The following is a 13,249-nucleotide window of genomic DNA, read 5'->3' as shown; positions in this document are numbered from 1 at the left end:
GAAGTACTCTGTGCTCCATTTAGTTCTTTTCAACTCTTCTCCTTTCTTCTTTTTCCCTGTATGCTACTTTGTTTGTGGTATCCTAAGCCGTGCTGATGCAACCTTTCATTTGTTTTGCTGCAGCACATTGATGTATGTTTTAAAACCTTTTATGGGTTCTGTGCTTTAGCACCTGCCTTTTACTCAGTCTCATATGTTCATATTTGTCACCAGCTGTGGAAAGTTTTCTTTGCCTACGATACTGCTTAATGGACCACAACGGAAAGTAATCTGATTACTCCAATTCCAAAAACTAAACTGGTAGCAGTATAGTGGAAAGTAACTAAACAAATGAACCTAAGTAAGTAAAAACTGTATTTAAGTACTAAAAAAAAAAAAAAATCTTTTCTAGGTACTTTAATATTTCCATTTCATTTTGACACTTACTTTGAATTAAATAATACAATATAACACTTTGATGGATGTATTTCTATCTATCGATCTTTTTTCCCCCAATTTCCCCAACCAGTGAAAAGTTTGTAGATTTCTGTAAACTTCTCACGATATATTTCTGTGGATAAACAGTATTTTAGTATCTTTTCATTCATGTATCTCTCCCCTCTGCTCCAAGTTTAACCCTGGAGAGAAGGAGGGGAGAAGAGAGGAAGAGGAGGAGAAGGAGTGTGCAGAGAGGGAGAGTTTGGGTCAACTTCTGTGTGAAACTTTTCCTCTGACATTAAACTCAACACGGAGCCGCGCGGAAGGAGGACAGCACGGTATCCACAGCGCGCGCGCAATACGACATCAGGCTTCTGCAAAGACAGCACGAAATGAAGCGACTCGTGCCCGTGCTGCTGACTGCTTTGCTTTGGCAGTGGTGCCATGCCCAGCAGAGAGGTGAGTCCTCAGACAATGATAGACATGACTACAGATCGATACACCAGTACACGACAACCGCGAGGGCCATTCACCACAGAACAACACTCAAATGAGTGTTGTGCCGCTCACGCACAGCTGTTGTTTATTTCCCTTAATGAGCTAATCAGGTAACTAGCTACACCTTTGCACAGACTAGCTAAATCAAAAAACGTGTGACTACGGGAGGGATATTTCAGCCTGTGGTAAGCAAGAAAACCCCTTATTAATGTCATTTTTCTGTCACAGTATCAAAGTGGTCAAAAACAAAAACACCCCGTCACTCCTGTTTCAATATAAGAGGGCAAATAATGTGAAAAATAGTCAATGGCGTACCGCGTTTTAAGGTAATTATGACAGACCTGTTTGTCGATGAGCAAAAAACAGAGCTGTTAACTGGAGTGACAGTACAGCATAGATAAAAAAGAGCCAGGGGCATGTAAATTACTTACTTTTGAGAGGTTTTTGCCTGATTGTGTTTGTTGTTTGTGATGTTTTTGTTGTTAAAAGACACTGAGAGACACTATGAATCATCTGGGGTGACACGAATGCCTCATATTAGCTGACATTTTTAGACTAATTAAATCAAAAGAAGACGTTGAACTTTAGCACGATGGACCCTGACATAGCTGTACTATATGTACTTATACAGCACAAATAGATGTCACTTGGCTGGCCTTTTTGTAGTTACTGCTTAGCCAACAGAGTTTGTGATTATCCAGTGTGCACTTTGTCATTTAGCCTCACAAATTATGTGAACCCCCTAGGGAGTCTTGTGTTTCACCCTGTCATATACAGCAGTTCCAGTGCATTAGACGCTTGCAGTGCAGACTGTACACATTGATGTGTATGTATGAACTGTATAGGCAGTATGGCCCTGTTCAGTAGTTAAAAATCAGCTGGTGATTTAGAGGATTCAGTTTGTAGATATTTTTGGCAAATGGTAAGATTAGTTATCCTTATCAGCTTTTTATAGTGTGCCATTTGTGGTTTTGGGATTTTGTATGGTGTCCCAAGGTGACAATTTCAGAATGGTATGAAGTTTTATGTATAAGTATATATACATATCCAGTACATGGGTTCTAGCCATGTAGGTAGTTTTGTTTTTGGTTTGCCACCAGCTCAGTACAATGAGGATGAATTTAATTTTATTTGCAATGCTCAAATTATTGATAAGATGGCATTAAAAAAAATTACATCAATGTGCCAGAAACTGTGTCACTGTTTCTCTGGATAGTCCATCTCACTGACCGCGCTGTCTACTGTTGAATACAGAACTATTTTCTCAAAAGAAATATAGTTAGAAAAAATAGTTCCCATTAAAACTGTTCAGTGTGTTCTGTGGATGATCTAGGAGTACCAGGTATGCTCTCTCTGGAAAGACATATTGATGTTGAATATTATTTTCAATGCTTTGAGCACCACAAACAAAATTCATTTCATCTCTGTTGTATAGTTGTGCAGGCAAAATCTCAGATGGATGTCTCAAAACCCCGACAAATAAAACCACATCATTCTGCATGCCTGGATGCCACAAGGGTTATATGAGAAAATATTCAGTGTTTTTTTTTTTTTTTTAAGTTATTTAGGTGATGCAACCCTTAAAAGTTCAAACTGAGTCATTGGAATGCAATTTAGGAAAAGCTGCTGCTGCTCTTTTACTTGGTTATTTGTGAGGCTGTGAAAGATTAATTATGTGGTACGCATGGTAGGGCCGTGACATAGTCAACAATGAAAAATGAGCAACAAAGCCTTCAGCAGAGATGGGGATTGACAGCAAGGGACCAAATCAATATACTGTGGAGCTCAAAAAGAGTCAAAATCTTCATGCAAAATACTGCTTCTTAGAGTTGTAAGGCAAATTGTCCAATTTAACCACAAAATGATGTGAAATCTGACTTTTCTAGATGATAAAAACAATGCATGAAGAAGCTGTTTGAACATGTGTGTGTGTAGAGTTTGTTTGCATGTGTGTGTCCATTGAACGATGGTTTGATGTTGCTGACTGTTGCTTGGAAGATGAGACAAATCTAGTGCTCGTCATGCTTTTTTTCTGTTTATCCTCTTCAGAGCATCTCCAGCTACTGTTTAACCCAGGAGTGCTTTGGACCTCCTGCAGAGAGGAGGACTGGTGTGGATGTGGGGTGGGGGGCTGCCGTCAGGATGTGTGTGTTTCTGCATACTTTGTGTGAATGTGTGTGTTAGAGAGAGAGAGAAAGTGAGTAGAAGAGGGCGAGAAAGGCCATCTGTGTGAGGAGCCTCATTAACAGGCGTGTCAACCAGGCATGCTCTCTATCAGCGACAGAGCTCAGAGAGACATCAGGAGATAATCAGAAAGAGAAGAGGGGGAGGAGGAGGAGCAGGAGGGCTGAAATAGAGAGGAGAGAGAAAGGAGGGTACGTTCAAGAGTTATTAGGCATTGGAGGGAACAGCAACAGAGAGAGAATGGGTGAGCAGGTAGACCGAAAGTTCAGAGGACACGAGAGAGAGGATGTGGTTCAGGTAGTGAGTTAGAGTCAGGGAGAGATTGGACGTATACACAAACAACGACAAGATGCTTTTGAAACCGTTTCCTTGCTATCAAAAAGTTTTTTGGGGCTGGTTTGAGGAGAGAGAGAGAGAGAGAGAAATTCAAACACATTTGCAGGAGAGATAGGCAGAAAGAATACTGTAGACCCTGCAGGTGTCTTATCAGCCATTATTGCAGAAATGATGAATAAACTGGGTTGGTGCTGAAAAAAATAGTTGATTAATTGATTGATCAATCAACAGAAAATAAACAGACAACAATTTTGATAATTGAATCATTGTTTAAAGGCCCTGAAAAGCTATTTATTTCAGTCATCTTAATATGAGCAATGGAATGCCACATTAACACAATTTTCTACAGTTTTGGTGAGTTCACATGAGAGATTTTCTGTATTTTTGTTTTGTGTGTGCTCTGCTCACTGGATTGACAGTTTGACAGTTAGTCATTTATAAAGCAAAAACCATCAAACATTCAGTGGTTAAGGCCCTCAAATGTGAGGATTTGCTGCTTTTCTCTCTTTGTCTCTTCTCTCACAAAAATGAAAATCTTTGAGTGTTAGACAGCAAACTTCAAGATACCATCTTGGGCTCTAAAGACTTGAGATTTTTCACTATATTCAGAGATTTTTGTTTTCTGTCACTTCTTCTGGCCTGCCTCTCATCACTTTCTGATAGTGTGTCAGTGTAGTGTCCAGTCTGCCCTGAAGAAGTAGTGCTGCTCAGAGAGAAACTTCTGTACTGTAAATGCAACAATGGCTGAAGCTCTTGGCAAGTGACCATCACCACTACCTGCTCCTTGGCAAGAGACCATGTCCGGTGGCAGAGAAAATGTACATATTGATAGTTAGTAATCAGTAGTTGCAACCCTAAACTGGATTGTCACATGGGTCTGTTGCCAGTATTAGCACAATAAATGTTGAGTCAAATACTAATTCCAGGCCAGAAAAGTCCAGTGAAATCAGCAGCAAAACAAACAAACAAAAAAAAAAAACAACAAAACTGTAGCAGAGCTTGCACAGAATTAACTGTTCTCCTCCATTTAAAGACCTTGTTTTCAAACACAGTACATCAATATGCTTCTTCTTGCAATATTAGTTTTGAACTCTGACTTTCTATCAGATGAGAGTCAGTATGATGCATGAGACTCTAGAGCCAAGCCAAACAACTATATCGATAAAAGATAGTAAAATGTCAAGAATGTGCGGCTGTCACTGGGGAGAATTTGGAAAGTTGTGAGAAGTTGCCAGAAAAGTTGACTTGTCTGAGTTGGTGTGTATTAATGTGTGTTACCAGCCTGATTTGCATGAATGGATGTGAAGTAAACTCACTAGAGACAACAGTGTGGAATGAATCCAGACAAGGGTTGTAAACCAACTGAGAAATCAACATTTTTATTTAGCAAATCCATGTGACTTATTTATAATATCACTGTCCTTCAGAAACCTCATACTGCATCTTCAAAAAAGTAAACATATCAGGAAGAGTGAGAAATCTGATTGATTTCCCTTTTGATGTTTATCGGACTTTGGCATAATCAAAGGTGTGGCCTGATGCCATGAAATGCCTTATCGATTTGCTGAAAATATAAAAAATAGTTAATTTGTAGATAAAAGGTCTCCTCGGAGCAACTACAGATGTGTTTATAAGTTTATGGTAATGTGTATTTAACCAAGCCGGGCTAAACGCAATGTGATGTGAACTCATCAGAGGTATTGCAGTGAATGTGATGTGAATCCAGAATGGGTTTTTCTGCCCATCAGAGAAATCAACATTTTTATGAGGTGATTTCATCCCAATGTCATAATGTTTCTGAAATATGTTGATCTCAGTCTGGTATGTTAATGTGAAAGCAGCCAAGCTTAGCTGAATGGATTTGATGGAATACACCAGAGTGAAATCTCTCAGACTTTTTCTCAGACTGGGACGCAAATTCAGTGAATATAATCAGTGTGTCCTAGGGAATAAGAAGGAAGGGAAGGAGGGAAGGTGGGAAGGATGGTGACAAAGGGGAAAGGAAATCATAACATTAGAAAGAATGATTTCTAATTCGCAATTTTCCCAGAGCCCAAGGTGGCATCTTAGGATTGCATGATTTATCCAATCAAGTGTCCAAGAACTCCAACTTACTACTGACATTTGTATGTGGGGAAAAATGTCACTTTGGGCAAATGTGTTGCAGAGGCCTGTTGGCTGTATTGTACTGTATTAAGGACAAGGACATTGAGTTTTATGTCAGATCTCTAAATCTATTACACTTGACAAGTGTATTGGAACAGGAGGGAACTGCAGTACCATACCTGTGGTGTTTTCCTTTGATTTGATTATAACAGTTGACATTTAACTCTCATCCAGCATCCTTCATTTGGCCTCCCACCAGGAAGGAAAGTTTGTCTTGTGTTTTTAATTATGTGCAGTTTTGGAGTTTCATATTCAACCTGGCACTTTAAGCAAAGTGTATGTCTGTGTCTGCTTGTGTTTAGCAAATGTAATATGTTTAAGAGTAATTTTTTTTTTTTAGCAGATTTGATGTACAAGATTAGGCTCATTACGGCACTTGTATTTGTATGTTGCTTTTGGCTTGCTGTCATACTATGTTTGTGAAGTTGTCTTTGGCTTTAAGGCAGCCAAGAATTTAATCAATGACATTGTGCCAAAGACACTGATCACATGACCACCAACAGGTGTGTGTGTGTGTGTCTGTACTTTAGAGGAATCCTGTGGGAGCTAAAATTAGCCAGGTGCTAAGTTGGAACGGTGCTATATCCTTCCTGTCAATAAGCTGAAGCTGAAGAAGAAAGGATAAAGAGAGGGTTTGCAGTGACTCTGACATTTTGAATCTTAGTTAATTTTTTTTCTTGACACTTGTCACAGTGTAGGGCAGAAGTAGGTCATGATGCTAGCACTGACAGCATATTACTTTTTGGGAATATCAGGAGTGGTGCATGTGGAATTTTAACATAAATGAATTATTTCCACATTAAAATTAAGACACCATTATCAGATTGATTTGGCAGCTCCTAAAGTCCCTATGGTCCATTTTACATTAATTCGTTTAGTTTTGGCAGAGAATCTGCTGGATTGTGGAAGATGGCAGATTGTAGAATGAGTGAAAAGTGGATGAAGAAATTATTTCTGACATGTTTTTCCATTTCAGTAACAGGATGAACACTCACTGGGGAAAGGGACAAGTAGCAACATTTTCTTTAATACAGAAAGCTAAGGGATTTATGGTCTCAGTTTTAACACAGATGGTGGCTGGAACAAGATAACTGACATGACCATGGTGGCATTTGTTTATGGTAATTAGACAAACGTATTCCAGTTAATTTTTGAATCATGAAGACCTGCTGATGTTCACAAATGCTACGTTCTTCTGATTGTAGAAACAGTGCATAAACATGCAGTGCATAAACACAGTCTAAAGCTTCATTGGACAGGGTGTACCCTAAATCATGAGAGTTAAAACTCTCAAAATATTTAGTTTTGTTTATTTTACATATTTTATTATCTGCATGTATCATTGTTTGTATATTTGTTTGTGTACGTCTGTTACAATAGCATGTTAATATTTGACTTGTGCTTTTCCCTGTGGGGCTGTGCTGCCTCCTACAAAGCACATCTTCCGCTGAACAAAATCTGGGTCTGTGTGTGTGTGTGTATGTACACCCATGAGTGTAAGTGTTTCCTAGCTGTTTTGTTGTCAGAACAGCATTGATAATGCTGAGGAGAAAATCAATAGTTAATTCTACCAGGGACACAATAGCTGCTCTGCCCAGCTCATTCTACTCTGGGCTTAGACACAGAAAGAAACAGGGCACAAGTTGATGAATTGGTAATTGTGTGTGTGAGTTCATACAGGTTGTGTATGTGATTTTTGCACCATCTCCTGCACCCAGACTATTTACTGTACCCGAAAAAATAAGCAAGATTGTGATATGGTTTTTTAGTAAAGAGCATAAATAGATTAGACGACAGACTTTTAGGTTGGAGCACAGCTCCCGACATTCCTTATTTTTCACTTCCTTATTTTAGGGTACATTCAGCTCAGAAATGACCCCATGTCTTTGCAATATGGAAAATAATGGAAATTAATGAAAGTAAATTTGTTTAATAGCGTCAGTGTTCCATGTTAAGAGGTTTCAGTATCTTGTGTAGCCATGTTACCTGTGTACTTCAACTTTTAAATTTCAGTGGGGCATTTCTTGTACAGAAATAACAACCAAAATTACCCATCTTCACTCTGAAGCACCAGTCCAGTGGAGTTTGATGGTTTCATCACTGTGATCCTTTTAGATTTACCCACACATCTGCTGCTGCTGCTGTGTGGGTAAATTACTCTCCAGTAGCATTTTACTTCGGGTAGCTAACTTGAATAATAAAGAGCCAAATGTAGGTGAGTCCTTTGGAGTTTAACTGCAAAACCTGCTATATATTTACCAATTATTAAATCTAGCACTGAGTTCTACAGATTATTTTGATATTGATAATTATATCAGAAGACTAAGCTTTTCATGTTCAATTTTTCATGTTGTATATACCTGGGTCTAGAAGATCTATTCTTTCCTTCTAGAAAGTCAGTATTTAATTTGTTTCAAGTGTTTTATGAGGCCTCTTGAAGAAGCTGAAATTTTGCTATTTCTCATACTATTAAAATCACATCAGGTAAACAGGCAGTATTCATTTTAAATATTTATATTTTTGTGTCTATAATAGATTGATAGATCTGAATGTATGTTCTCTATGGGATTTCACACTGTGACCTTGTGGGTAAAACACTGCACGTCTGACATACAGATGTACAGCTGTTAAAACACAGGCTACTGACCCTTAGACACACACAAACACACACGTCTGCAGCTGCAAAGACTTTGGAATGACCTCCATTTCTTCATCTTTCTTCCTCTATGTCGTTCTCTCATCTCTCTCTCTAGCTCTCTGATCTTTCTGGGTGCTTATATTTTCCCAATGAGCTTCCTGTGGTAACACATGGTGTCAATAATGAGCTCCCCTACACACACACACACACACCACACACACACACTTGCATACACACTCTCAGACGCTTTCCCCTCCTCCACTACTCATAATCCTTCATCCCCTCTCGCCCACTTCTTTCTCTCCTGTCCCCTCTCTGCTCTTTTTTTCCATCTCTCATTCCTTGGCCCCCTGATCGTTGTCCTCTTCCTCTTTTCCCTCCTCACTTAATCCTCTACTCCTTCTCTGCGTATTGTTTTTTTTGAATTTTTCCAAGTCAATAATACTTAAGGAAAAATGCATTCATTTCAGCTGATGTTGGACGTCTTGCACATCTCCACTTATCAAAAGCATTCTGTGCTTTGCTGTTTCTCTATTTCATATCCTCCTCTCCTCTGTGCCTCCTTGTACAAATTTCCCCCTCATCTCCCCCCTCCTCCACCTCCTCTTCACTCTCTCTCTTTCATCCTGTGTAGGAGTACCACTGACAACCTCTGCAGCCATAGCTGAGCTCAATGTCTGGCCTCAGTTTGTTTGTCTTGCTACTCCTTCACTGTTGGTTTCTGGAGGTCTTATTGTTTTGTTCCAGCTCAAATCACTTCAGTTCAAAACCTTTGTTTATCCGCAGCGAACACACTGAGAGCAAGCTGTCTTTTTACAGGAGAAATCTGTCTGACACAGGCAGTTCAAAGACAGCCATAAAGCAAGACGGACACCCCCCAGCTCTATTTTGGATTTTTTAGTGTGTTGGGTTTGGTTTGCGTGTGTATTTTTTTTTCTGAGTTAAACTTTGGGAAGTAGTTCTCAGTTTGTTGATTTCGGTCTGGGGTTGTTTTTTCTATGCACTCACTATGATTTATGTATTTTGTGCAGCTACAACAGTGGGATGCACCAACATGGTTTCTTTTAATCAGAGATGATCAGGTTTTGGATAAAGTGTAGTGATAATCAGGTTTATCAAAACAGAGGCATGGACATGGCTCTGGAGTCACACTAAAGGCATTTGATGAGTTCAGACTCTACTTGACAAAATCAAAAAAGACCTGCAAATCTGTTTTGACTCAGACACTGATGGCCAGTGACTAGGGTTGAATACTGAGATTTGACATTCCTGTATTTCCCAGGAATTCTTGCAAAATCGCTATATCACTATTACTATCATGAGAAGATTAAGTTACCCCAGTTCCAGCTGTACGATGTCTGTGTGTTTCACTTTCACTGACCTATGAATTAATTAATAGATAAAACCAAAATTATAGGCATATAGTGTAGAAATACAGTGTTTGTGAGTATCTTCATTGCTGCCTCTTTTTGCTGTCTTACCTCTAGGGCTGGGCATTGTTCAAAAAGTTTCAATACTGGTACTAATGTTGATACCTTGACTTCCTGAATTATACTTTTTTTGATACCAATTTTATCAAATCAATTCTAGCAAAGAAAATTCCATTACATATTATAGTACAAATCTTGAATTTTATTTTTCAGCTTTGGCATTTTTCCACTCAAAGCAATTTCCTAACATAAAAAATATACAACAAATAATTTTGAGTGCGTATGTGGGCGTAACCATATATGTATTTTTCCTGCATGCCTCTACTGCGTGTAACGTTACAGCAAATCACCGGCAGCATTATTAGATCTCGATCATGGGATTAACTCCTTGGTATTGAAACTTGGCACCGAAAAAACAAGGCATCTTTCAATACTGAGTAGTATCGAAGCATTTCGGTCGGTGCCATAAAAGAACCGAAGTTTGGTACCCAGCCCTACTTACCTCCTCAAAAGGCTAACAAAGAATATAAACATCATCTTCATGAAAGGTTACCATTGCAGATCAAGCTCAAGTATATATAATCATACACAGTTTGCTGTGTATACTCACTGCTGTGTGTACTCATACACAGTTTGCTGTATATGTAGAATCTCTGTAGAGATTGGCAGGACAGGCAAACAGATCCCAAAGCACCATCGAAAGAACGTCTTGGTTAGAGCCCAAAGGAAAAACACAATCTGGAGATACAATCCTAACATTTTAATTTTCTGAGTCTGTTGTACAGCATCCAGTGTACAACTTAAATGTACAACCTAAAACATACTTTTAATGCTGATTTTTGTAAAGCATTAATCACACTGTAAAAACTGCCAGCTGTGACCTCTCCTACAATGTATTCAGTTTGACACACATGGCCTGAACATGTTGTTATAATTAACTTTTTGTCTGTACACAGTCTTTTGATGCTTTGGCTTTGTTGTGGCTTCATAATGGAGTCAGTACTCCCAAAGCAAAATTTTTTAAATCTGGTTATCTTCAAAGTTGTCTTTTAGTTTTTAGTGTTTTAGCGTAAATGAGAGATATACCATAAAATTAGATAATAACCTATGTCTAATGCATTTTAAGACATTTTTTCCAAAACACATTTCTGTAAAATATATTTTTCCCAGAGAAACCTAAGAGACACCCTCAGCCTCAACAGCAAACCCACTGTACCAGACTCCACTATCAAATTCTTCATGGATCATGTTTCAAAAGCTGATTTTTACACTTTTGTTGGCAAGTCTGCTATGGGCCTCTGTGGTCAGAATGTCTGAGCTGAGGCTTCTTGTTAGACTGGTCTGGTTAGTGGCTGTATTCATTACTAACCACATGGTCTTTGCAACATGGTTGCACGTGTGTGTGTGTGTGTGGAGAAACACAGAAAAGCATTGTTGGCAAATGCCTTTGAATGTTTGTTGTTGCATCTGTTGTTTCTTACCGTGTGTCCAGATGTGATGATTTTGTGTCATGACCTTCAATATTAAAGCACCCTCTAACCTCTCACACTCATGAACTCTGAGCTGTCAGGGTCACCGTCCCGTACCTCATGTTGTCATGACCTCAGCCTGCTGTGTGGTCCAAGTTATGGTGGCTAAGATTGTTTCAGAGCCATAATCAGTGAGGGTTTGTACTAACTGTACCTGAGCTGCAGAATTTGAGTAGTTTACACCAAGGTTTTGGGTGTTCAGAGGAATGTAAACAGGCAAACATGTTGCACGAAAACTACTTTTTGTGCAGACTGCAATGGTAGAGTCAATCCAAGACACACTTATGTTGTGTGTTGTTCAGGGTTGATCAGGCTTGTTGTCTGACCGCTTAGTAGGAGGCAACCACATCCTCTAAGACTGCCAATACTCAGTACCTGGCAATGTAACTTTTAATTAAAATCAAATACGAATAGCCGGCTTGACTGACAGCTGGACAAATGAATGAGTGAGAGTCTAGGACTCTCTAACCCAACAATTGTCGTTTCTGGCTTTACTGACAGATCTGTATGCAGTGCACACATAGTCTTTGCAGCACAGCTCTTAGATAGAAGCACACACATGCGCACACAGAAAGAGGCAGCAAACAGAAAGGCCATTATTTTGGGGCTGAATGTTTGTGTGATTGAGCTGATAAAGCATCAGAGGAATAAGAGTCTATTAGACTGGCCTGGTTAGCTATGGATTTAACATTTATACACACCTGTGTGTGTGTGTGTGTGTGTGTGTGTGTGTGTGTGTGTGTGAGTGAGTGAGTGAGTGAGAGAGAGAGAAGGAGAGAACCAAAAACACAGGCAGAGGCAAATCTGGAGTGAAGGAGGGAAAAGAGGTATGTGTTGTGTATACATTTTTGCTTTTCCATTATTCCAGTTGCTTTTCTCATCAATATTGTGTGTGTTTGTGTGTGTGTGTACAGAGAGGGGGACATATTCTGTATGTAATTTCACATTTCCATTATATTTTTTTGTATTTCCATTATTCTGGTCCAAGGCAAACCCACAGAGAGCCTAATGCAGAGCAAATGTTCACATCTGACACAAGATGAAATATGTGAAAAATGATGTGTGTGCATGTGTGTGTGGACGTGGGCCACAGAACCTTTGCAGCCCTGCAATAATAGACCAGTGACACCCGGGAATTTTGGGTCCTGCTCTGTGATTGGACACGGCTGGTACTGAGTGAATTATTTCACAATGTTGTTTCCTGTTCAGGGCACAAAGAGGTTGGCAGACATGTACAGTAGCTGGGTAGACACGATTTGTTTTAAAATAAATAACGTCATAATGGTTGGCTTTATGGAGGCCAAGTATTGAGGCCAAAAACAAACAATGAAATGCCAAAACTCAGATAAACTCATTTTTATGACGCTAGGAGGAATGATTCATCCTGTTGCTGAGCGTCCCACTGCCTGCCAGCATCACCACAGATGATGGGATGACGTTTCCTTTCTAACTGCACCTCTAAAGGCTACATATCTCTGTAATACCTGATGTCTGTCTGAATAAATTATAGATGCATGTATTTCCTTGTCTAAACCAAAACATCCAGCTTCAAATTTCAAAGTATTTACCCTACTGAAGAATCCCTGAGTAAGACATTAGGATGGACTGGGTTTGACATCTGAGGGATCTGGCTAATATTTTGTGGGTCCCCCTTGTGCCACCAAAACAGCTCTGACCCATCTACAACAAACACCCCAGGAGGTCCCTTGAAATGAGACCTCTGAGGGTGTCCTGTGGTGTCTGGCAGTGGATCCTTAGGGTCCTGTGGGTTGCAGGGTGGGGCCTCCATGAATCTGGTGTGATCCTGTGCATCTCACAGATGCTCAGTCAGATTGGGATCTGGGGAGTTTGGAGGTCAAGTTAACACCCTGGGCTCTTTGTCGTGTTCCTTGAGCCATTTTTGGGCAGTTGTTGCAGTATGGTAGGCACACTGTCCTTCTGGGGGAGGCTCCATCCATTGGGGAGTACTGTTGTCATGAGGGTTGTACTTGGTATTGTCTGGTTTTAGTGTTGTGGCTGATCAGTGTATGCACTGTGCTTGTAGGAGGTGG

The 13,249-nt window shown here is 39.7% G+C and overlaps 1 protein-coding gene across 1 annotated transcript in view; it reads left to right on the top strand.

Moving 5' to 3' along the window:
• The first annotated feature begins 630 nt into the window (after positions 1-630).
• Positions 631-13,249, top strand: part of lama2 (laminin, alpha 2) — a 180,227-nt gene continuing 167,608 nt past the window's right edge. The window contains 1 exon segment of the mRNA XM_051071796.1: positions 631-876. Within this exon segment, the coding sequence (XP_050927753.1) occupies positions 810-876 (67 nt within the window). The 5' untranslated portion in view covers positions 631-809.

This window comes from Lates calcarifer, linkage group LG7_1, assembly GCF_001640805.2.
Source record: "Lates calcarifer isolate ASB-BC8 linkage group LG7_1, TLL_Latcal_v3, whole genome shotgun sequence".
NCBI lineage: Eukaryota > Metazoa > Chordata > Actinopteri > Centropomidae > Lates > Lates calcarifer.
This window is presented reverse-complemented; position numbering and strand designations above follow the sequence as displayed.